Source organism: Tachyglossus aculeatus, chromosome X2 (genome assembly GCF_015852505.1).
Source record: "Tachyglossus aculeatus isolate mTacAcu1 chromosome X2, mTacAcu1.pri, whole genome shotgun sequence".
NCBI lineage: Eukaryota > Metazoa > Chordata > Mammalia > Monotremata > Tachyglossidae > Tachyglossus > Tachyglossus aculeatus.
In genome coordinates, this window is record NC_052100.1 from 5,553,487 (window position 1) to 5,577,743 (window position 24,257).

The 24,257-nt window shown below is 48.5% G+C and overlaps 1 protein-coding gene across 2 annotated transcripts; it reads left to right on the forward strand.

The window, feature by feature from the left end:
* The first annotated feature begins 193 nt into the window (after positions 1–193).
* On the forward strand, positions 194–23,814 carry HNRNPAB (heterogeneous nuclear ribonucleoprotein A/B). Of its 2 annotated transcripts, XM_038770580.1 has the most exons (10): positions 194–317; positions 1,717–1,811; positions 14,230–14,565; positions 16,861–17,029; positions 17,132–17,290; positions 18,212–18,343; positions 22,299–22,413; positions 22,927–23,085; positions 23,166–23,251; positions 23,532–23,814. In XM_038770580.1, the coding sequence occupies exons 2-9, from the start codon at positions 1,789–1,791 to the stop codon at positions 23,234–23,236; spliced, it is 1,164 nt and encodes a 387-aa protein (XP_038626508.1). In that variant the 5' UTR covers positions 194–317; positions 1,717–1,788; the 3' UTR covers positions 23,237–23,251; positions 23,532–23,814. The 2 variants fall into 2 exon arrangements, with proteins under 2 accessions (XP_038626508.1, XP_038626506.1); XM_038770578.1 differs by having other exon boundaries at positions 196–317; positions 23,166–23,814.
* Positions 23,815–24,257: the final 443 nt, after the last annotated feature.

The window sequence follows — 24,257 nt, forward strand, 5'->3', positions numbered from 1 at the left end:
TGGCGGGAGCGAGCCGTTGGCGGGGTGGGGCGGGGCTGGAGGCTCGCGCTTACCTCAGGCCGCGCGCGCATGCGCGCTACCCTCAAAGGCCACAGGTGCTGTGGGTCCTCGCTCGCCGCCATTCCTGGTCGCCCCCTTTAACCGACGACGACCCCCCTCCCCCCGCCCCTTCAGACTGAGCCCAAAGCCCCCCCAGGTCGCCCTCCCGAAGGCAGTGGTCGCCCCAAACTCCCAACCCCCTCAGAGCGTTGGACCGGCCACAGGGAGAAAGGCTTTTTCACTCCTCATCACCCCCCTAAGGCCTCATTAGCGGCCTAGTTACGTCTGGGGTCCTTTTGACCTTTTTATACTAATAATCACTACTAATATTTATTTATTTTGCTTGTACATATGTATTCTATTCATTTTATTTTGTTAGTATGTTTGGTTTTGTTCTCTGTCTCCCCCTTTTAGACTGTGAGCCCACTGTTGGGTAGGGACTGTCTCTATATCATCATCATCAATCGTATTTATTGAGCGCTTACTATGTGCAGAGCACTGTACCAAGCGCTTGGGAAGTACAAATTGGCAACATATAGAGACAGTCCCTACGCACTCTGTATGTTGCCAGCTTGTACTTCCCAAGCGCTTAGTCCAGTGCTCTGCATCATCATCATCATCAATCGTATTTATTGAGCGCTTACTGTGTGCAGAGCACTGTACTAAGCGCTTGGGAAGTACAAATTGGCAACATATAGAGACAGTCCCTACCCAACAGTGGGCTCACAGTCTAAAAGTCTCTGCACATAGTAAGCACTCAATAAATACGATTGATGATGATGATGATAATGGTATTTGTTAAGCGCTTACTAAGTACGAAGCACTGTTGTAAGCGCTGGGGGCCTACAGGGTGATCAGGTTGTCCCATGTGGGGCTCACAGTCTTAAGCCCCATTTTACAGACGAGGTGACCGAGGCCCAGGGAAGTGAAGTGACTTGCCCAAAGTCACCCAGCTGACAAGTGGCGGAGCAGGGATTAGAAGCCACGATCTCTGACTCCCAAGCCGGGGCTCTTTCCACTGATATGCACAGGAAGGCTCCCCGCCCTCCAAAAAACAATTTTTAAAAGCCCCCCTTTTCAATCAATAATAATAATAGCATTTATTAAGCGCTTACTATGTGCAATCAATCAATTGTATTGAGCGCTTACTGTGTGCAGAGCACTGTACTAAGCGCTTGGGAAGTACAAGTTGACAACATATAGAGACAGTCCCTACCCAAGAGTGGGCTCAGCTCGCCCTCCCCTCCCCATCGACCCCTTTGCTCCACATGCCCCAAACCACTTGTGTATATATGGACATGTCTATAATTCCATTTATTTACATTAATGCCTGTTTACTTGTCTTGATGTGTATATAGCTATAATTCTATTTATATTGATGCTATGGATGCCTGTTTACTTGTTTGGATGTCTCCCTCCTTTTAGACTGTGAGCCCACTGTTGGGTAGGGACTGTCTCTATATGTTGCCAATTTGTACTTCCCAACCGCTTAGTACAGTGATCTGCACATAGTAAGCGCTCAATAAATACGATTGATTGATTGATTGATTATGGGCAGGGATTGTCTCTATTGCTGAATTGTACTTTCCAAGTGCTTAGCACAGCGCTCTACATGCAGTAAGCACTTAATAAATACAATTGAATGAATGAATAAAGTTCATCACCACTCTCTCCTAGGTCCCTGGAAGTGACCAGGTCCAGCCTGGAGCCCAGTTGGAAGGGCAAAGTCCAACTGGTGGAAGTGTCTTCATGATCCTTTTGACCCCATCCTGGTAAGCTGGATTTTGCGGTGCTTTATAAAATTCTCCTGGCAAATTACATTGCCCCCGGTGAAGTTACAGGGTCAGGGGGTAGCCCAGAATGTATTTTCCGCCAAAGCAATGTGAGGAGCTTTGTGTTTCCATGGATTTGATCAATTATTAGCGTTTATTGAGGGCCCACTGTTTGCAGAGCAAGTGGCATAGTGGATAGAGCCTGGGATCCTGGGAGTCAGAGGACCTGGGTTCTAATCCCAGCTCCGCTACTTGTCCTCTGTCACTTGGATGTCCTCCTGTCACCTCAAATGTCAGAACTCCTTATCTTCCCACCCAAACCCCATCTTCTCCCTGACTTTGCCATCAGTGTAGATGGCACCACCATCCTCCCTGTCTCACAAGCCTGCAGCCTTGGCATTATCCTTGACAACTCTGTGTCATGCAGCCTTATATTCAATCTATCACCAAATCCTGTTGGTCCCGCATTCGCTAAATGAATAATAATGAAGAATAATAACAATAGTAGCACATCGCTGAAATGTGCTCCTTCCTTTCCATCCAAACTGCCTCCATGTTAATACAATCACTCATCCACGCTAGAGAAGCAGCGTGGTTCAGTGGCAAGAGCCCGGGTTTGGGAGTGGGTTCTAATCCCGCCTCTGCCACTCATCAGCTGTGTGACTTTGGGCAAGTCACTTAACTTCTCTGTGTCTCAGTTCCCTCAACTGTAAAGTGGGGATTAATACTGTGAGCCCATGTGGAACAGACTTGATTACCTTGTATCCTCCCCAGCACTTAGAACAGTGCTTGACACATAGTAAGCGCTTAACAAATACCAACATTATTATTATTACTATTATTATTATTATTATCCTATCCCACTTGGATTACTGCATCAACCTCCTTACTGATCTCCCAGCCTCCTGTCTCTCCCCACTCCAGTCCCTTCTTTACTCTGCTGCCTGGATCATTTTTCTACAAAAACGTTGAGACCTGTCACCCCCCTACATAAAAACTCCAGTGATTGCCCATCCACAGGCTTGGGAGTCCGAGGTTGTGGGTTCTAATCCCAGCCCCGTCACTTGTCTGCTGTGTGACCTTGGAGAAGTCAGTTCTCTGTGCCTGTTACCTCATCGGTAACATGGGGATCGAGACGGTGAGCCCCACGTGAGGCAACCTGATTACCTTGTATCTACGCCAGCACTTAGAAGCACTTAACAAATACCATAAATTATTATTATCCACCTCCCTATCAAACAAAAAGTCCTCACCGTTGGCTTTAAAGCACTCCATCACCTTGCCCCCTCTTACCTCATGTCCTGCCTCTGGCCTGGAACGCCCTCCCTCCTCAAATTACTCTCCCCCACTTCAGTGCTTAGAACAGTGCTTGGCACATAGTAAGCGCTTAACCAATACCATCATTATTATTCAAAGCCTTATTGAAAGCTTCTTCTCCAAGAGGCCTTCCCAGACTAAGCCCCACTTGTCCTCCTACTCCTTTCTGTGTCCTCACCCCGACTTTCTCCCTTTGTTCTTCCCCTCTCCCAGCCCCACAGCACTTCTGTACATATCTGTAACTTTATTTTCATTGATGGCTGTCTCCCCTCCTCTAGTCTGTGAGCTTGCTGTGGGCAGGGAATGTCACTGTTTATCGTTGTATTGTACTTTCCCAAGCTCTTAATATAGTGCTCTTCGCCTAGTAAAGGCTCAATAAATACACTGAATGAGTGAATGGATAACAAGTTGATCCAATTAAGGTGCTAGTTAACAACTATGGTGCTAAAATGTTTAAAGAACACCCCAGTCCTTTTAAATTGGCTTCTCTTCCCATTTTCACACCTTGTATTTTTTTCCCAAGGTGAGAGCTGACTTCTCCCAGAGCTTTGTCAAGGCCAGAAAAACCTTTCTCTGTTGGTTTGGTGTAGGCCATGTTGTGGCAGAACGAGTAGGTAGCAACTCTGTTCTTTCTTAGAAAATTTCACGATTTTCCCATTTTTGTGTGTTGCGGAAAAGATCTAGTTGGGCTGTCTTAAGAAGTTCTTTTTTTTTATAAATAGCTGACTTTCATAAGGCACTCCTAATAAAATCATGAAATTCTTCCCTTAAAAAGGAAAGTCTCGAATATTGAGTTTGGGTAGGCATTTTACCTTGCTCAGAGTTGTGAAAATAGGAGAGGAGTTTGGTCCTCCAAGTGCTGTTCTTCCTGGAATCAATAGGTGTGGATTTCATGCATTTTGGAGTTTATCATTCCTATAAGTTTTCCTTCCTGTCCTCCTCATCCCTGTCCTCCTCATCCCTATATTTTAGTTTTGCAGAACCAGAAAAAAGTCGGTGCAGTGTTAGTAATTGCGGTGTTTGTTGAGTATTTACTAAGTGTCAAGCCCTGTGCAAAGTTCTGGGGTAGATGTACAGTCTTGCATTGACCTTCTGAGAGCATTCCAAGAAGGACCAGGCTACCTGAAGAATATTTTTGGTTCCAGAAACAGTCTCCTGTTTCTCCTTTTCAATATAATCTGTATGTGAGTGCATCGGTATTGCATTGCGTTCAGTGTGTCACATATTTTTCTTTCCTGGTTTAAATGGTTCAGCTTTTTTTCATACATGGGTGCAAAGTGTCAAAAGCCTGGTTTAACAGGTTCTGGGCGACAAGCAAAAGACAATGTTTTTATAACAATGCGCTCACAAATAGGTAAGAAGTGCAGGATTAGAAACTATGGCAGGGTTATCTGGTTTTATGCAGTGCTCCAGAGAAGGGTTGACTAAAAGCCTGGAAATTAACGTTTTAAATAATAACTGTGGTATTTGTTAGACCAAAGCCTGTACTAAACGTTGGCTTAAATACAAGGTAATCAGGTCTGAGACAGTCCCTGCCCCACACGGGGCTCATAGTGTATGGAGGAGGGAGAGCAGGTATTTAATCCCTATTTTGCAAATGAGGAAACTGAGGCACAGAGAAGTTAAGCAACTTGCCTAAAGTCACCCAGCAGGTATGGCAGAGTGGGATTAGAACCCGGGTCCTCTGCCTCCCAAGCCTGTGCTCTTTTTGACAGGAGCTTTGCTTTTGAGGGATACTCTCCACTTGTAAATTGAGTAAATATTTGAAATGGATGACAGAAATTCAGCAGATACAGCTGAATCGTAGTGCATTTTGAGGTGTAAAATAGCAGTAGGCTATCAGTATTTATTTTACAAGTGCACCGGCGTGGATACAGGCAAATCAGAATTGACACAGTCCCTGGTACACCCCACCACGTTCCCCGTTAGGTTCTCCTCCAAGTGCCCGAAACAAAGTGTCAGCGTGGCTCTTCTTTTCCACATGATTCAGCTTTTAACGGCTCTGCGGAGCCCTGGAGCCCCTGGCCCAGCTCAGCTCTATCACGCTGAGTTAGATTTAATGGTGTCTTCTGTTCGTTCCGTGAAATTATCCCGGAATTACTCCCCTCCATTCGTAGTGTCCGTAAACTACAGCTCTGTGCTGCGGCTCCGAGAGCGCAATTTCTGAAAAGCGGGATAACCTGTGCCGTATCGGAAGGTTTAATGTCACCAGAGTAGGAGGACGTCAGCAGTGCAGCGCTGAGCAGACCCAGGTCGCTCCACGTACTCTTTTAAAGGATGGAAAAATACCCTGGCAAGGAAATGGGGCCTGTGTAAAATAATGACACTTAAAACCCAGTTTCCCTGTTGCCTTCGCTGCAGCTTTTTAAAGGTGCACATTAGGTATTACCACGTCATCACATGATATTACCCATCTATTGTGAGGATAACTGCCGTAAAGGAATAGTAAGACTCGTAATTATTGTTAAATATGTAATTCTTTAATATTGGCATCATCTGCCCTCTCCCCCGCCTCCCCCCCCAAAGCCAACCAACATCTCACTCTGGTGAGGGGAGGCCAACAGTCACAATTATTGTTAGAAGCAGTGTGGCCTAGTGGATGGAGCACGGATTGGGGAGTCATAAGGACCTGGGTTCTAATCCCGGCTCCTCCATTTGTCTGCTGTCTGACCCTGGTCAAGTCACTTCACTTCTCTGGGCCTCAGTTACCTCATCCTGTAAAATGAGGATAGACTGTAAGCCCCATGTGGGTCAGGGATTGGGTCCAACCTGATTTGCTTGTATCCACCCTAGTGCTTAGTACAGTGCCCGGCACATAGTAAGCGCTTAACAAATATCACAGTTATTATTATCATTATTATTATCATCTGTGCCATTGGTGCTGAAGCTTTCTGACTCCAGAAATGCTAAGGGGGCCCCACAAGATGGGCAAGCTCAGCAGGAATCAGTCAGTTGTATTTATAGAGCACTTACTGTGTGCAGAGCACTATATTAAGCGCTTGGGAGAGTACACTATAACCAATCCTGACAGTAGTTGGCTAATGGGGGCCACCTGCCATTGTGGAGCACCACAGCCCGGCATTACACTCTGCTCAATCCCTCTGTGGTATTTACTGAGCACTGACTGTGCGCAGAGCACTGTCCTAAGCGCTTGGGAGAGTGCAATACAACGAAGTTGGTAGACACATTCCCTGACCACAGTGAGTTTACAATCTGCTGCCTCCACTTTGGCCGTAGGTGGGTTTAAGATTTTTTTTTATGGTATTTGTTAAGCACGTATGTGTCAAGCACTGCTGTAAGGGCTGGGGTAGGTACAAGCTAATCAAGCCGGATCCAGTTTGGGATGTCTGATTCGTGCCTGCACTTGGCAAAGTGGAGCATCCCTCCCTGCCTACTCGCTCCACTGCCCCAGTAAGAACCCAGCGCTTAGAACAGTGCTTTGCACATAGTAAGCGCGTAACAAATGCCATCATTATTAGGAACCAGCCTGGCAGGAACAGGTTAGTGTGAGCAGAGGGCACAAACCTCTAGCATTAGAATCTACCCCTTCAGTCCCTTCTAGTCTAGAGGGGGAGACCCACATTAATATAAAGAAATCACTTGTATTTTACTCTCCCAAGAGCTTAGTACAGTGCTCTGCACACAGTGAACACTCAATAAATACGATTGAATTCGTGACTCGGGTCTTAGGCTTCTTCGCCTTTGAGTGAAAGTCTCCTCAGAAAACTTTTGAATATCACTTACTTTCGAAGAAACGTGGCCTAGTGGATAGAGCAAGGGCTTGGGAGTCAGAAAGTCCTGGGTTCTAATGTCGGCTTTGCCACTTCTGTGCTGTGTGACCTCAGGCAAGTCACTGTACTTCTCTGGGCTTTGGTTACCTCATCTATACAATGGGGATCAAGACTGTGAGTCCCATGAGGAACAAGGGACTGTATCCAGCCTGATTTGCTTGCATCCGTCCCAGCGCTTAGAACAGTGCCTGGCACATACTAAATGCTTAACAAATGCCATAATAGTCTGCCTACAATGAGCTGTGGGACGTGGGCTGTGTCCAGTCTATCTTGTATCTAGCCTAGTGCTTAGTACCGTGCCTGGCACATACTAAGTGCTTAACAAATACCTTAAAAAATGTATTTGAAAAAATAAGCCCTCGATAAATAGCACAGAGTGATTGACGCCCTTATTTTGGAAAGTATCTGATTAGAAAAATCTCCCTGGGCTGCACTGCTACCGTGTGGTTTTCCTGAGAATTACTGGACTTATGAATACCAGTCTTACCCGGTTTTTTCTGCCTTTATCTTTGAAGGCATTTATATAATTGGGCTTATACAGTTTCAACTTTTAATACTAGTTATTATGGTATTTGTTAAGCACTTACTATGTGCCAGGCACTGTTCTAAGCGCTGGGGTAGACGTAAGATAATGAGTCTGGATGGTACGTACCTTTACACTACATGGATTCCCCCTCCTTATAATAATAATAATATTAATAATGGCATTTATTAAGCGCTTACTATGTGCAAAGCACTGTTCTAAGCGCTGGGGGAGGTTACAAGGTGATCAGGTTGTCCCACGGGGGGCTCACAGTCTTAATCCCCATTTTACAGATGAGGTAACAGGCCCAGAGAAGTGAAGTGACTTGCCCAAAGTCACACAGCTGACAGTTGGCAGAGCCGGAATTTGAACCCATGACCTCTGACTCCATAGCCCGGGCTCTTTCCACTGAGCCACGCTGCCCCTATATATCTATTATATCTATTATAATCTATTTAGCATCTGTCTGGGGAAGAGGTCCTGCCTGTTAACTCTTATCATGCTCTCCCAAGCGCGTAGTACAGTGCTCTGCCCAAGAGTAAGCATTCAATAAATGTTATTGATTGACATGGTACCAGTGCGATTTTTCCATGACGTAAACTGATCGTGCTGCCTTGAAAAGTGACTCTTCAGAACGGAGATGGGGATTTAATGTTCTGTCCCTCACAGTCTTTGGATGTGGTAAAATGGCAGAGGGGGGTGGGGGGAGTCTGGTTGCTGCCCATTAGATCAGTGGGGATGATGGAACCAATGTGTCTTTTTGGCTTCTGAGGTCTGATAGTCCCCAAGGCTTGACCAGGAAGTTTCCTCCGGGTCTTTGCCTGTCCATACAGGCAACTCCTTATCTTCCCACCCAAATCCTGCCCTTCCCCTGACTTTCCCATCACTGTAGACAGTACCACCCTCCTTCCTGTCTCACAGACCTATAACCTTGGCATTATTCTTGACTCCACTCTATCACTCAACCCACATATTCAGTCTATCACTAAGTCCTCTCGGTTCACCCTTCACAACATAGCTAAAATCCACTCTTTCTTCTCCATCTGAACTGCTACCCTGGTAATCCAAGCATTTATCCTGTTCTTCCTTGATCACTATGTCAACTTCATTGCTGACCTCCCTGCCTCCTGTCTCTCCCCACTGTAGTCCATACTTCACTCTGCTGGACGGATCACTTTTCTACAAAAACGTTCAGTTCATGTTTCCCCACCCTTCAAGAACCTCCAGTGGTTGCCCATCCACCTCCACATCAAACAAAAACTCCTCATCGTCAGCTTTTAAGGACTCAATCACTTTGCCCCCTCTAGCCTGTAAGCTCATTGGGGGCCGGGAATGTTTCTGCTATATTGTGCTCTCCCAAGCGCTTACTTACAGTACTCTGCACACAGTAAACTCTCAATAAATATGATTGATTGATTGACTGAACTCAGTTAAACTGGGAGGAGCAACATGGCTTAGTGGAGAAAGTGTGGGCCTGGGAGAGGACCTTAGTTCTAATTCTGGCCCTAGCACTTCCCTTCTGTGTGTCCTTGTTATCAAGTCATTTCACTTCTCTGGGCCTCAGTTACCTCATCTGCAATATCGGGATTAAATCCCACTATAAGCCCCATGTGGGAGAGGGACTCTGTGCAACTTGATCTCATACCAACCTCAGTGTTTAGAACAGTGTTTGACACATAGTAACTGCTTAACAAATACCCTTAAAAAATATATCAGCCCAGCCAAAAAGCCTATCTTAATAAGGGGAAACAGATTGAATTCCACCAATATAATAATAATAATTATGGTATTTGTTAAGCACTTACTATGTGCCAAGCACTGTTCTAAGCGCTAGGGTAGATACAGGGGAATCAGGTTATCCCACGTGGGATAACCTCTGTTCTAAGCACTGGAGTAGATACAAAGTAATCAGGTTGGAAATAGTCCCTGTCCCACATGGGGCTCACAGTCTTAGTCCCCATTTTCCAGATGAGGTAACTGAGGCCCAGAGAAGTTAAGTGACTTGCCCAAAGTCACACAGCTGATAACCCACGACCTCTGACTCCCAAGCCCATGCTCTTTCCACTAAGCCATGCTGCTTCTCCATACATATTTTAGCCATGGGTTTCCTCTTTTTTCCTTTGCAAGCTTAAATTGTTCATAAGAAACATTGGACAGATTTGAATTCTCAACTGTTTTTTCCTTCCCTTGCCCACCCTTTCTTCACCAAGAAACAGTCAGAATGTGGACAGCAGGAGGAAGGGGGAGAAATAAGGGACTTGTTTTCCCCTGATCATCACCAGACAGGATGACCATCACCTAAAATTAAAGAGCAAATCCTGCTGGATTACAGATTTCCCGATGGTAGGGATCCTGTCTTCTAACTCCATTGTGCTCTCCCAAGCGCTTAGAGTAGGGCTTTATCCTACAGAGAAGCTCAGTTTTAAGATTGAAGGAATGAATACTCCTCACTACTCATGCCCCTCCCTCCCTTAAAGGAAAGGAGATTTGCAAACCTTTGCAATTTTGGGAATTTTGAATCTGGGGAGGCTGTGATGGATTGCAACTTGAAGGAGAATCTTATACCGGTCAGTCTGTCTCTCATGCCATCTCTCCACCCCCCCTCCATCTTAATAATAATAATAGTAATAACAATTGTGGTATGACTTGTGGTATGAAATGACTTGCCCAAAGTCACACCGCAGGCACGTGGCAGAACCGGGATTAGAACTCAGGTCCTTCTGACTCCCAATCTTCCACGACTCTGTTCTTTCCTCCCCAGAGCACACCGAGGCGTCATCCCTGTGTTGCCATGCTTAATGTTGGCAACACTTCTCTTGGGCCTGCTTGTCCCTTGCATTTTACCAGGCTTTGGCCAAAGACGGTTACTCCGTTCAGCGTGCCGCCGGGACAGAGCCCCATCTGAGGTTTTCAGGACTATCAGTCAATCAGTGGATAGGAGGAGAACCAGGAGAGGACGGGGTCAGGGAAGCCAAGCTTAGACAGTGTTTCCAGGGGAAGGGGGTGGTCCACAGGGTCAAAGGGGGGTTCAGAAGTCTAGGATGATTAGGATGGATCAAAATCTACGCCCCCAAGCCCCATGACACTGATCTACCTATCCGTAATTTATTTATATTAATGTCTGCCTCCCCCTCTACACTGTAAACCCGTTGTGGCAGGGGACGTGTCTACCAAGGCTGTGGTATTGTACTCTCCCAAGCGCCTAATGCAATGCTCTGCACACCGTAAGCACTCAATAATCACCATTGACTGATTGCATTTGGTAAGGAGGAGGTGATTGGCGACCTTGGAGAGTTTTTGAGGCATGGTGGGGGTGGGGGAGAGGGGCAGAATCCAGATTGCAGTAGAGGCAGAGTAGAGGTGTCTTCTGATTCCTCGTCCTGTGTGATTTCCACAAAGCTCTGCTTTCACTTCACAGGAAATGGATCAAAATCACTTGGAAAATGTTGTAAAAGCAAGGGCCGTAGGGCTGACACCTCAGGTAGTGGCCTGTTTAGGCTCTGTTGTCTGTACAGTTTAAGCTCTCTAGCTTTCCCAAACCGTACTTTAGCATTCGAGGGCGTCAGATAGCACCTCTTAACGATTTTAACACAATCAGGAATGCTGGGGAGGGTGCTGATGTTGCCTCATCAACTGTCTTTGAAGGGAAAACTGGTTAAATAAATAGAACTTGTTTCTCCGTGCAGTAGGAGCTAATGCTGTCTCCACACGGTCAAAAGCAGCTGAGAGGTCGAGGAGGATTAGGATGGAGTAGAGGCCATTAGATTGGGCCAGAAGGAGAATGTTGGTGACCTTAGAGAGGGCAGTTTCTACGGCGTGGAAGGGGCGGTTGACTCCAGGTTACCAGGTCAGAACAAACCAAAAGAAAATCCCTTTAGTTTCCTCAGTTTCCTCATTCGTAAAATGGAAATTCAATACGCCTTCTCCCTCCTACTTAGACAGTGAGCCCCATGTGGGAAAAAGACTGTGTCCGGCTTGACTGTCTTGTATCTACCCCACCATTTAGTAAAACGCTTGGCACATAGTATGTGCTAAACAAGTATTATTATTATGTGACTTCCAGAGATGTGTTGCCCCATTGAGTTTGAGGAGGAGGCAGTGGAAAAAAGCAAGTGTACGAGCAGGTGAATGTGAGGTCGCTTTAGAAAATAATTTGAGATTTTCTCATTTTTACATGAATGATACATTTGACGGTTTTTAAAAAAAATCAAAAGCTTTATTGCAGGGGAAATTGCTTTTAATTACAAACCTGTGCTTACATGTGAAACAATATAACTGTAGGAGAGAATTCATTCTTCAGGAGTCACACTGTGTTCATTTTCCTTTTGGGCCATGTCAGTCAATCAGTAATACTGATTACTTTTAGACTGTGAGCCCACTGTTGGGTAGGGACTGTATATGTTGCCAACTTGTACTTCCCAAGCGCTTAGTACAGTGCTCTGCACACAGTAAGCGCTCAATAAATATGATTGATTGATTAATACTACTGATTGTAGTATTTATTGAGCACCTCAGGGCAGACGACTGTACTAACTGCTTTGGAGAGTAAGATAGAGGGAAAGGTCAAGGTTTCTGTCCTCAAAGAGTTTACAGTGGAATAGGGCAGACAGGTAGACACACATTATTTATTTAAAAGTAGTGAGAGCAGGAAAAAGGACAATCGATGGGTCAGTCAATGATGTGTATTCAATTTATTGATCACTTACTGGGTGCAGAGCACTGTACTAAGTGCTTGGGAGAGCACAGTGCAACAAGAGTTGGAAGACACCTTCCCTGCCCATTAGGGACTTACTGTCTGCAGTGGGGAGACAAGTATTGATTTTAGGCATATGGTAGGATAGAGGGACGAATGAAAAAGTGAAAAGAAACAATAGATACATTAATCAGGTCAGACCCATCCTCTGTCCCACATGGGACTCACAGTCTAAGTAGGATGATGCCACATAGGTATCGAATCCCCATTTCACAGATGTGGAAACTGAAGACCGGAGAAGTTAGGTGACTTGCCCCAGGAGCAGCATGGCTTCGTGAAGGGAGTGTGGGCTTGCAGGGCGGGGGCCAGAGGACTTGTGTATATATGTACATATTTTTCTATTTATTTTATTAATGCTGTGTGTATATCTGTAATTCTGTTTATTTATATTGATGCTATCGATGCCTGTCTACTTGTTTGGTTTTGCGCTGTGTCTCCCCCCTTCTAGACTTTGAGCCCGCTGATGGGTAGGGATCGTCTCTGTTGCCGAATTGGACTTCCCAAGCACTTAGTACAGGGCTCTGCACACAGCAAGCGCTCAAAAAATACGATTGACCGAATGGATGAATGCCTGACCTGGGAACTAATTCCAGTTCTGCCACCCGCCTGCTGGGTGACCTAACCTCTCCGTGCCTCGGTTTCCCCATCTGTAAAACGGGGTTAAGCGCCTGCCTTCTTCAGCTCCTGGACCGTGAGCCCGGTGCGGGACAGGGATCGAGTCCCAATACCGCTGTATTGTACTTTCCCAAGCGCTTAGTATAGTGTTCCGCGCACGGTAAGCGCTCAATAAATCGGACAGGGCTCTCCACACACACAGTAAGCGCTGAATAAATGGAATGGATGGATGAGTGAATGCGATCGAATGAATGAATGAGTCCAATCCGGTGATCTTGTATCTTTCCCCGATTTTAGCCTAGCGTTTGGGCCAGAGTATGTGCCGAACGGACGCCAGAATTATCGTTACCATGTGGGTCTTTTTGAGCCGGTTAGGCCTGGGTGGCCGTCGCCGTGTTTTTCGGGTGGAAAGCCAGCCCGGTTGCCCTCCGGGGGGCTTCTCAACAGTGGGGTTCTCTCTCCGATCGTTTTTCGGGCAACCCTGGGCCCCCGCCGGCCGAAAGTTCTCGACTGTGAACTTTTAGACTGTGAGCCCACTGTTGGGTAGGGACTGTCTCTATATGTTGCCAATTTGTACTTCCCAAGCGCTTAGTACAGTGCTCTGCACATAGTAAGCGCTCAATAAATACGATTGACGGATGACTGTGAGCCCACTGTTGGGTAGGGACCGTCTCTATGCGTTGCCAACTTGTGCTTCCCAAGCGCTTAGTCCAGTGCTGTGCACACAGTAAGCGCTCAATAAATCATCATCATCATCAATCGTATTTATTGAGCGCTTACTATGTGCAGAGCACTGGACTAAGCGCTTGGGAAGTACAAATTGGCAACATCTAGAGACGGCCCCTACCCGACAGTGGGCTCACAGTCTAAAAGGGGGAGACAAGAGAACAAAACCAAACGTACCAACAAAATAAAATAAATACGATTGATGGAAAGGCTCGCCTACTCCGGCTCGCCTTGGCGGCGGGTGGAGAAGGAGGAGGAGGAGGAGGGCGGGGCTGGAGTCCGGGCCGGCCAATGGGGGGCGGCTGCGGCTGACGGACAGGCGCGGGGAGCCAATGGGCGCCCAGAATGTTGCCAGGCGGTGTTTCCCCCTTCCTCCTCCCGGGCTCTGCCGATATAAGGCGCGGCGCCACGCGTGGGCATTGTCCGTCGGCGGGGCGGGGCGGGGCGGGCGGACGGACGGACGGACAGACAGACAGACAGACGGACGGACGGACGGACAGTGGCAGCGGGCACGTGGGCGCGGGTCCCGGAGGGAGACACCCCGGGCAGGCTAGCGAGCTTCAGCGGGCCGGCCGAGGAGGTGAGTGGGGAGCACGGGGAGGGGGGGATGGGGAGCGGACGGCCCCCCCCCCGCCGCCGGCTCCGCCCCGCCCCGCCCCGCCCCTGACCACGCTGCGCTGCCGCTCTTTTCAGGCGCTTCCTCTCCCCTCGCCGCCGCCGCCGCCGTCGCCGCCCTCCTCCTCCGCCTCTTCCTCCTCCGCCTCCCGCCTCCCGCCGTCCGCCTCCGCCGCGCACCAGGGGCCCCACCATGTCCGAGGCGGCCGACCAGCCGCAGCCGGCCCAGCAGCAGCAGCAGCCGCAGCAGCCGCCCCCGCCGGACAACGCCGCCACGGAGAACGGGCACGAAGCGGGCCCGGACGGGGAGCCCCCGTCCGAGGCGGTTGGGGGCCCGGCGGGCCCCGCGGCCGGCAGCCAGAACGGGGGCGAAGGCGACCAGATCAACGCCAGCAAGAACGAGGAGGATGCAGGGTACGGACGGGCCGGCCCGGCCGGCCGGGGGCCGCGGCCCCTGCCCCTGCCCCCCAGCCGCGGCCGGCCCCGACAGGGGAGTAGGAGCCGCGGGCCGGGGCTCGGAGAAGGAACCGGAGGAGCCCGAGCTCGGGCCCGGGCCCGGCCCGCCCGCTCCGCAGCGACCCCGGCCGCGGGGGGAGAGAGGTGGGCCCCGACCCCCCATCGCCGGGCCGGGACCGGGAGGAGGAGCGGGAGGAGCGGGAGGAGCGGGAGAAGCAGGAGGAGGAGGGGGACCGGCCCGGGCCCCATCGCGCCACCCTCCTCCTTTGTTCTTGGAGCCGCCTTTTGTTGGCGCCATGTGGCCAAGGCGGCGGCGGCGGCGGCGGCGGTCGTCGGGCGCGGGGGAGGGGCAGGGGCGACCCCTCCCCCTCCACACAGTCCCCGCCGGCCCGGGAAGAGGCCTAGGCCCCGCGGCACGGCCCCGGCCCCGACACTGCCGGGGGAAGGACCGAGGGAGGGAGGGAGGGAGGGAGGGAGAAGGGCCGCCGCCGGGCAGGCAGGCAGGCAGGCAGGCGGGCACCACCGCCCTTCCCGCCTCCCCGGGGGCCATCCCGGCCCGGAGGAAGTAGGCCCCACCAGAGGAAATGGGGGCCGAGGGCCCGCCGCCCTTAGCCGGGGGCCGGAGGCCCACGTGGGCAGGCGTAGAAACGGCCACCGGAGGGGAAAAAGGCCTCACCCTATCGGGACCCTTTCGCCCGCCCTGGGAGCAGGCTCGATTTGGGGCCCGTGGGAGAGGCCGCCTTATTTCGTAGTTCTGCAGAGCGAGGGGCCTCCGGTACTTAACGTCGACTGGGAAGGTCGGGCTTATTATAGCTTTGGGTCTGCCCCGGTTCTCCGGAGACTCGGGCTTCTTTAGGAGCTCGATTTTTTTTGTTTTTTTTTTAATGGTATAAAGCGCTACTGTGGGTCAAGCACGGTTCCAGGGCCTGGGGTAGATCCAAGTTAATCGGGTTGGACAGAGTCTCTGGCCCTCGTGGGGCTCGCAGTCTAAGTAGGAGAGAGAACGGCTGAGGAAAATGAGGCCCAGAGAGGCCGAGTGGCTTTCCTGAGGCCTCACAGTAAGCGAGCGGCGAGAGCCGGGAGTAGTAGTCGGTACACGTCCGCCGACCTGCAGGCTCGTGCTTTTTGCACTAGGCCTCACTTGGCCCGTAAAGGGGGATGCCCACAACTTGTAGTTTGTGCCTTCAGAGAGGTTGTAGAGCAACGTGCCCAAGGTGTTACCGTGGTAGTCCCCAGAAGTCATTAGGTAGTTGAGGGCAGAAGAAAATTAACCGGTCAGGAGCCCAGGGATTTAAGTGTGTTTTGGAAGCTTCTTACCTGCTGGAGAAGTGCACTTCACTAGGGGAATGAATCTGCTGGATCAAGCAGCCTAAGGATTTTTTGTGTGTGTGTGTGTGTGTGTCTTTTTTTTTTTTTTAATATTTGTGTGTGCTGGGTGGGGGGCGGGGAAGAGTTTGGCATTTCTCTTATTTGATCAGGATTTCTGGCTCAGCACCCCATGCCAGGAAAACTGATGAGTGGAATTGTGCCTTGAGGATGGAGCGACTGGATCAGATCCTAGTAATCACCCTGTTAATTACTTTATTAGTTTTACTATATTTTATTTTCCAAGTGTCACACCAGCTTGTCAGCTCCTTCATTTTATTTTTTTTTATTTTTTCAGGGCCTGATTAGCCAGTCTGGATGCTCCAATTTTTTTTTCCCCCCTCCCCGTTCGCTGGTGTCTCTGTTGGTGTTCTCCTTCCCCAGAGCATGGACTTGGGAGTGGTGGTGGCGGGGGAGGTGAAACTTAAAAAATAGTTGATTGCAGTTTCAGACGGGAGTCTTAAAGTCGTACGTCTTCCCCTTCTCTTGTCATTCATTAATTCAGTCGTATTCTATTGAGCGTTTACTGTGTGCAGAGCACTGTACTAAGCGCTTTGGAAGTACAAATCTGCAACATCACAGACCCCCGCAAGTAGAGAAGATTGCATGTTGGCTGTGCAGATCAGTCAGTCGTCGATAATTATGGAGTGCTGACTGTCCAGAGCACTGTACCAAGGGTTTGGAGGAGTGCTATACAACAGATGTTACTTCAGGATAGGAGGGAAAAGCTTGTTTTGTTTGTAGAATTTTTTATTTTGGTCACTGGACACTCTGGAAAGGTGTAGCCCTTATTTCTAGTCTTGAGTGTCATCAGTTCTGTCCTTGAGGCTGGTTTTCTAATTGATGGTGGAAAGGACGGAGGCGTTATTTTCACTGTTGTCCTTTCAGGAAAATGTTTGTAGGTGGCCTCAGTTGGGACACAAGCAAAAAAGACTTGAAAGACTATTTCACCAAGTTTGGTGAAGTTGTCGATTGCACGATAAAGATGGATCCGAACACAGGACGATCGAGGGGCTTTGGGTTCATCCTTTTCAAGGAAGCTGCGAGCGTCGATAAGGTGAGGGAAGGGGCGTGGGGCGTGGAGTGTATCAAAAAAAAGCTTGTTTTCTCTTAACCCAGGGGCAGGGTAGGGCTAATTTTTCTTTATCAACATTTTCAGGTTTTGGACCAGAAAGAACACAGATTAGATGGGCGGGTAATTGACCCTAAGAAGGCCATGGCGATGAAGAAAGACCCGGTGAAGAAAATTTTTGTTGGCGGTCTCAATCCAGAAGCCACAGAGGACAAAATCAGAGACTATTTTGGAGAGTTTGGAGAGGTGGGTGGTTTCTCCCTTTTTACTATTTATTACCCACCCAGTGATTTATCAGCCCCGGTAAATCAGATGGTTTTTTTCAGTGGTATTCGTTAAACTCTGTAGTAAGTGCTGGGATAGATAGAAGATAATCAGGTTGGACCCAATCCCCTATCCCACATGGGGCTCTCAGTCTTAATCTCCATTTTACAGATGAGGTAACAGGAGAAGTGAATTGACTTGCCCAGGGTTACAGCAGCAGACAAGCCACAGAGCTGGGATTCGAACCCAGGTCCTCTGACTTCCAGGATCCCTGGCTCTTTCCACCTTCTCCTTTTGAAACGGAGGCTTTAAACCTTTAAAAGAAAGGGCACCAGTCCAGTCTCACCATCCCCTCACCCAAGCAAGGCGGGAGTGACGGCCGCTGCCTTGTTCTTGCTGGAGTCCTCACTGCTCCAAGGTCTTACTGAGCAGGTGCCCAAAGTCCTAGGGGACTTTGAAGCATCCGTAGTGGGGCGTGTGTGTATGTGACTTGATATCAAGTTTAACGGGGTGATTGTAAACTTCTCTGGTGGAACTGAACATAAGAAGGGAATGTAGCGTGACTTGGGGAGGCCCAAGCTCTGGCCTGCTTATTGGTCACCCTGGGCAAGCCATTTCACTTCTGGCCTGTTTTGTTCATAGGCAAAATGCTTCCCCCTCTTAGATGGGGAACCCCCTATGGGATTGATTTTTTCTGAGGTGGTGTCTCCCCTAGCATTGTGCTGAGCACTTGGTAAGTGCTTCCAAAGTACTGTGGTTGTTGAGGTGGGGGAGGGTGAGCGGGGTGGTTGTTGTTGAATTTGGGACTCAGTCTTCCCTAGCCTGTCCTGAACGGTCTAGATGAAGCCAGTGTCCACTGGGCCCCCATCTATAGAGTGGTTTGAGTTGATGCTGTATTTCTAGATTGAAGCAATCGAACTCCCGATGGATCCAAAGACCAACAAGAGAAGAGGTTTTGTATTCATTACTTTTAAAGAAGAGGAGCCAGTTAAGAAGATCTTGGAGAAGAAATTTCATAACGTCAGTGGGAGTAAGGTAAGAAACCAGAGGGAAAAGCCTCTCCATCTTGGGGTTGGTGGTGACTTCCAAACTTCCTTGGTTCCCTACAAGAATTTCACTATCTATCGATCAATCAGTGGTATTTATTGAGCACTTAACTACGTGCAGAGAACTGCACTAAGCGGAGGGTACATTAGAACATAATTGGCAGACACGTTCCCTGCCCTTAACAAGCTCACCTTGTTTCCTTCCTAAAAAGGATGCAGCAGTTGAAACTTGGGTGCAGACAACCACAGCCTGTTAGATGGGAGGAAAGGAAACCCAGGCAGTAGTTGCCATGCTGGGTGACTGCCCTGGCTACAGCTGATTATTATTATTTTTTTTTTTTTAGTCTTAAAAATCTCATTTTCCCTGGTTTGCCTGCCCAGCCCCGGGGTCACAAGCAGGAGGTTGGACAGTGAGTTGTTCCAGAGGCCGGTCTGCCTTCGACTGGGCCTTGGGGGGTGATGAGTTCGGGCCCGGCTGGCCGTTGCCCCCGAGGACTCTGGGGGAACGGCTTGGATCCAGAACCCTTTCCCAGGACAACCTGGGAAACGGGGCATCTGACCTGTCACCTAACTGGATCCTGGGTCACCTTACTTATGAGGTCCCTCACCTCGCCCAAAAAAAAAAGTTTTGGGCCTTTTGAGCAAGGCCCACGGCTTAAAAAAAAAAAAAAACAAACTCCTCGAGGGCAGGGAATGTTCTATTGCACTTTCTCCCAAGAGCGTAGTTCAGTGCTTTGCACACAGTAAGTGCTCAATAAATGATTGGTTCATTTCCCCTCCTTTTAGAAATGGTTAGGGTTGGATGCGAAAAGGCGGTTTCCTTACTACGTGAGGGTTGTTAACCTAGCTGTTAGTGGCCTGAAAAATTGTCCTGGAAGGAAGCGGTGGAGAGGACATTGATTTTTCCACTTTTCTCCTGTGGAAATTTGAAAATTGGAAAACTTTTAGAAGGCTTTATATCTAGTGGGACGAAGGAAACGCTTATTTTTCAGGGCAGTCAAGATTTTCTATTAGGTTTGTCCCTTTATTCCTATGAAAGGGTTTATAGTCTGCCTGGAACATGTCTGTTGCAAGAGAACCACAGCATTAAAAAAAGTTATTGATGGTTCAGGATCTGAAACTACAGAAGGCGCTATTTTTCAATTTGATTATGGGAGGGTGCAGATTTGTCTTCGACAGGTTTTTAATTTTTCGTGAGTTGCTTTTTTTTGGGAAAAGGGGAATTTCTTTACTGCCTGGATTATTTTCTAGATCCAGGTGATACAAACTTCTCTCCTTTTGAACAGTTAATGGCTTTGATTTTTCAACTTCATGAAAAATATTAAGTGAAAAAGAGGCGCTGGCGTGAGCCATCTACACCGATCGCCACCAGTAATTATGGCATGTTAATTAACAGTAACCAAGTTACGTTTTTAAAATTGGGTGCCAAGCTAATCCTTCAGAATACATTTTGTAGCAATAAAGCCTTAAAATTTAGATCGCATGAGAAAGCGGTTTCAGGTGAAAGTTCCACTTGGAGGCTAGAATAGACCTGCCCCAGCTCTGCTGTTTGAAACTGCTCGTTTCCGTTTTGCAATTTTTCGGGGTAAGATTTGTCCCCTAACGGAACGCGTGCGGTCCTGGTTCCCGGATCCCACTTTCAGAAATGCACTGACCACTTTTAAATTTTGGTCGGTGAAATTCTGCCCTTCTGTTGCAAGTAATCTTAAGCCCAACAGTCCGGGCACCTGTGTGTGGTAGTCTGAATTGTAGCCATGGGGCTTTTATTAGCCCCGTGTAGGCGTTGGGGCTAAATTTAGGTGTAGCTTCCTCGGGGAGGGGGTGTCGGTCAAGTCGGACTCTGTCCTCTGACCATCTCTGTGGGCCTAGGGCGGTTGTCCCCTCCCCTCCCCCCTTACCCAAGGTTCTGTTAATTACAGTTTTAGGTCACTCAATCGATTGTGTTTATTGAACGCTTATGTGCAGAGCACTGTACTAAGCGTGTGGGAGAGTACAATATAACTAGACACGTTCCCTGTCCACGAACGAGCTTACAGTCTAAGGGAAAGCCTTGTAGAGTGGCACAAAGGAGGCAGGAGACAAGGAGGTTGAGCGACCCATTAATTCTGGATTAGTGAGGCTTAGAGGTAGTAGAAGCTTTGCCAATGGAACACTTTTATCGATTGTGACTGGGAAAAACGGGATGTGCAGTTTAACGTTTTGGTATTGGCCAGCCATGTGTGGGGTCTCATTTCTCTCAGTGAGTTATAATGATTGTGGTATTGGTTAAGCGCTTAACTATGTCCCAAGCACTAGGGCCAGATGCAAGATAATCAGATTGGATAGAGTACCTGTGCCACATGGGGCTCACAGTCTTAATCCCCTGTCAACAGATGAGGTAACTGAGGCACAGGGAATTGAAGTGACTTGCCCAAATTCACACAGCAGACACGTGCCAGAGCGTGGGATTAGAAGCCCCATGTCCTCTGACTCGACCATGCTGCTGGGGGCTTCAACCAGTTCGTCATGGACAGTTAGAAATCAAATCTGATCTTGTGTACTCATACCTTGTGGGCAAGTTTCCAAGCCCCCACAAAACAACTAGTTCTGTCTCCTTCCCATTCTGTAAACAGAGGGGTGAATACAGCCTCTGATCATTTCCCTGAGCTTTTCGTCTTCTCAGGAGCCAGGTAGAAAAGACAAGTGATTGAAAAGGAAGGTTGAACACCTCTGCTAAAGTGGAAGGGGTTATTCCTTTATTGCTCTGCTGAGTTGCTTCAGGCCTAGATTTTTAACGAGCCCCAATTCTCAGTTCTTGAACATCACTGAAGCAAGGCCCCTGAGGTACTGCCTTCTGTTAGTTGATCTGCTCTGATGGTTTAAAACTCCTTTTTCCAAAAGGAATTTAAATTGTGTTGGCAAAGAAATCATACTCCCTTTGAAAAAAACTAGGGTTTAGTGTTGTGCATTAAACTTAAACACGGCTGCCTTAAAGGTCGGGTTGGCCCAAGTTCTTCAAGGGAGTTTGGTTGATCAATCCCCCCTACTCGGTTGGGCCCCTAGTGCTTTAGATGCTTAATGCAGTGCTTTGCACACTGTAAGAGCTCAATACATTTGATTGAATGCCTTTTTAGGAATTCAAGGTGCCATTCCCTGCCCTGGTCCTATTTATTAGGTGCTAACTCAGTGGGTAGAATGCTGTCCCCGTACTGGGAAAGGCATGCAGAGGTGGGAATTGGTTCCCTTCCCTGACCCTCAAGGGACTCCCAATCTAAGAAATGTTCTCTGTAATGGAGAAGGACAAACAGCAGAGGACTCTGAAGACTCAGGAGATTGCAGAAAAACAGATAAGTACTGTAAGAGGGTAAATGAAGAACTTTTTGGGGGTTAAGACTGAAGGAGCGAATCTTGGAGGATAGAAAAGCTTAGGCCTTGTGGCCAGATGACTTCTAAAGAGAGAGAGCCTTGGAACAGTAAAATCGGATACTTTGGAAGAAACGATCCCCACTCACAAGGAGCTGACAGTCTGGAGGGGGAAACAGACATGAAAATAAATTCCCCCCCTTTCGTGCAGCTCAACCCAAATGGGGTTTGTAAGTGCACAATAAATACCATTGATGCTGTATATTCTAGGGACCATCCAGGCCTGGTTTGCCCCGGAAATCCAAACTCCACAAAAACTGGTAGCTCTTAAATTTTCTGGACCTATGTAGAGGGGTTGGGAGAACAGGGGCAGTGGCTCCAAGAGGCCTGCCTTTCCTGACTTGCTCCCTTTATCCCCCCACTCCCCAACCCCACAGCACTTACGTTCCATTCTATTATTTTTATTTAGTGAACATTTATTAGTATTTATTGAGCACATGGTAAGTGCTCAATAAATATGACTGACCTGTCAGGGCCAATGTGACAGTGGGCCTTCGTTGGTTCGGGCCTCGCAGTTTGACACTCACTCTGTTTCCTTTCAGTGTGAAATCAAGGTAGCACAGCCAAAAGAAGTGTACCAGCAGCAACAGTACAGCTCCGGGGGCGGAGGAGGCGGCGGCGGCCGAGCGGGGAGAGGCAGAGCGGGCCGTGGAGGAGGTGAGTGTGATGGGCCACAGCCGTGGCCAGATTCCCCCAAAGGCTTGACAAAAACCCAGCGTTTGGGTGGGTTTGGGAAGCCCTGGCCAACGGCCTGCCTTCAGGGCCTTCCTTTCAGCCACCCCAAATCCTCACTGGGCATTTGTTATCAAACCTCTCTTTTCTGGCCCGCCCCAAGGCCATCTGTAACTTCGCCCATCCGCCCTCCCCCGGGGGGCTGCAGGAGTAAGCGCCCTCTCCCCAAGCTCCCATGTTCTCTGGGCCCAGTTCAGCTTGTCTGTCCATCTGGTTCCTACTCCCAGAGAGTCAGTGTGTAAATACACTGTGACACTGCGTGTTGTTGAATTGGCACGAGAGTGACAAGTGTTTCAACAGTTGCTTCCCCTGGTTCCTTTTCACCCGTGGGGGTAGGGCCAGAGCGGGAAAAGAGGCCTGCTTGGCCCTCCTTACCTTCGAAAAACGGTACCGCAGGTGGGCCTGAGGGTTATGAACTGACTATCGCTTTCTCCGCAGGTCAGAGTCAGAACTGGAGCCAAGGATACAGCAGTAACTATTGGAACCAGGGCTACGGGAATCAAGGCTACGGCTACCAACAGGGTTACGGCAGCTACGGAGGCTATGACTATTCCTCTCCGTACGGTTATTATGGATACGGACCGGGCTATGATTACAGTAAGTAGGAGAGCGATCGATTCTAAAGCCAGACCCCTGGGGCGTAGCAGTTCGTAATACGTCTGATCTCTTCCTTGTAGGTCAGGGCAGTGCAAATTATGGAAAGAGTGCAAGGCGTGGTGGTCATCAGAATAACTACAAGCCATATTGAACAAATCTTATTCAGGTATGCTGTGGCATGCTCAGTATTTCAGAAAGTGACTGCACAGATTTTGTACTTTGATGCTATAGCTGGATATTAAAAAAAAAAACACAATAATAATTCTGTACCAAATTTCACTTTACAAAATTTCTATGGCCTGTTTCGATGTGCATCTTATTTAAATTTTCCCCCCTTGGAAACTGTCTTTCATGTTTACTCTTTACAGAGCTCTAGCTGTCTTAGTATGTGGTGTGTGAAGGCCCCTTCTTGCAAGGAAGATATTAACGAATGATTTTATTAATAGGTTTAAACCGAAACAGATTGTGAGGGACTCTCCGCTTGTACAGAATGAGAGCCGCGTCTTAGGGACCCCGGGTCACTTTTCCACCTCTTTATTTTATATTGTTTTTTTGTGTCATACATTTCCTGCAATGGAAGTGTTAATTTTACTGTACTTTTTGGTACCTTTTTGGAATCTAATGTATTGTAAGGTATTTTAACATGTGTCCTGATTCGCCGTGACATCGATATTGAAGCGATCCGAGCTTTTGAAATAAAAGAAAAAATAACAAAAACCCAAAAACAAAGCGAGACCGGCCCGTGTGAGTCGTCCCCTTCGGTCTTCACAGGAGGCCCCAAAGGACACCGGTCCTCGGCTTGTGTTTTTTTAGCAGTTGCCTTTGCCGTCAGGCCAGTGCCCCATGCTAGGGGTGGCTGGCGCCAGTTTGGTTCTAATCACGGCCTGCTCCTCCTAACTGGGAATACGGCTCTTCAGATGCTAGGGTTTGCTCTGACCTAGGGGAAGAAGGGGTCTGTTCTGTTTTGGTCTATTCTGTGTCAACTCAATTAATTACAACTCAATTAGGCCGGACACAGTCCCTGTCCTTTATGGGACTCACTGTTTTAAGTGGGAGAGAATGAACATTTAATCCCCCTTCTAGAGTTGAGGAAACCGCGGCCCTGAGAAGTGAAGCCACTTGCCCCGAATCCCATAGCTAGCAGCGGGCAGAGCCGGAATTAGAACCCAGGT

Excerpts from the sequence above, each read along its gene's own strand:
- HNRNPAB (XM_038770580.1), top strand. The coding sequence starts at position 1,789 with ATGATCCTTTTGACCCCATCCTG. Across the intron at positions 18,344-22,298 it reads ATAACGTCAGTGGGAGTAAG|TGTGAAATCAAGGTAGCACA; the intron begins GTAAGAAACCAG and ends GTTTCCTTTCAG. Across the intron at positions 22,414-22,926 it reads CAGAGCGGGCCGTGGAGGAG|GTCAGAGTCAGAACTGGAGC; the intron begins GTGAGTGTGATG and ends CTTTCTCCGCAG.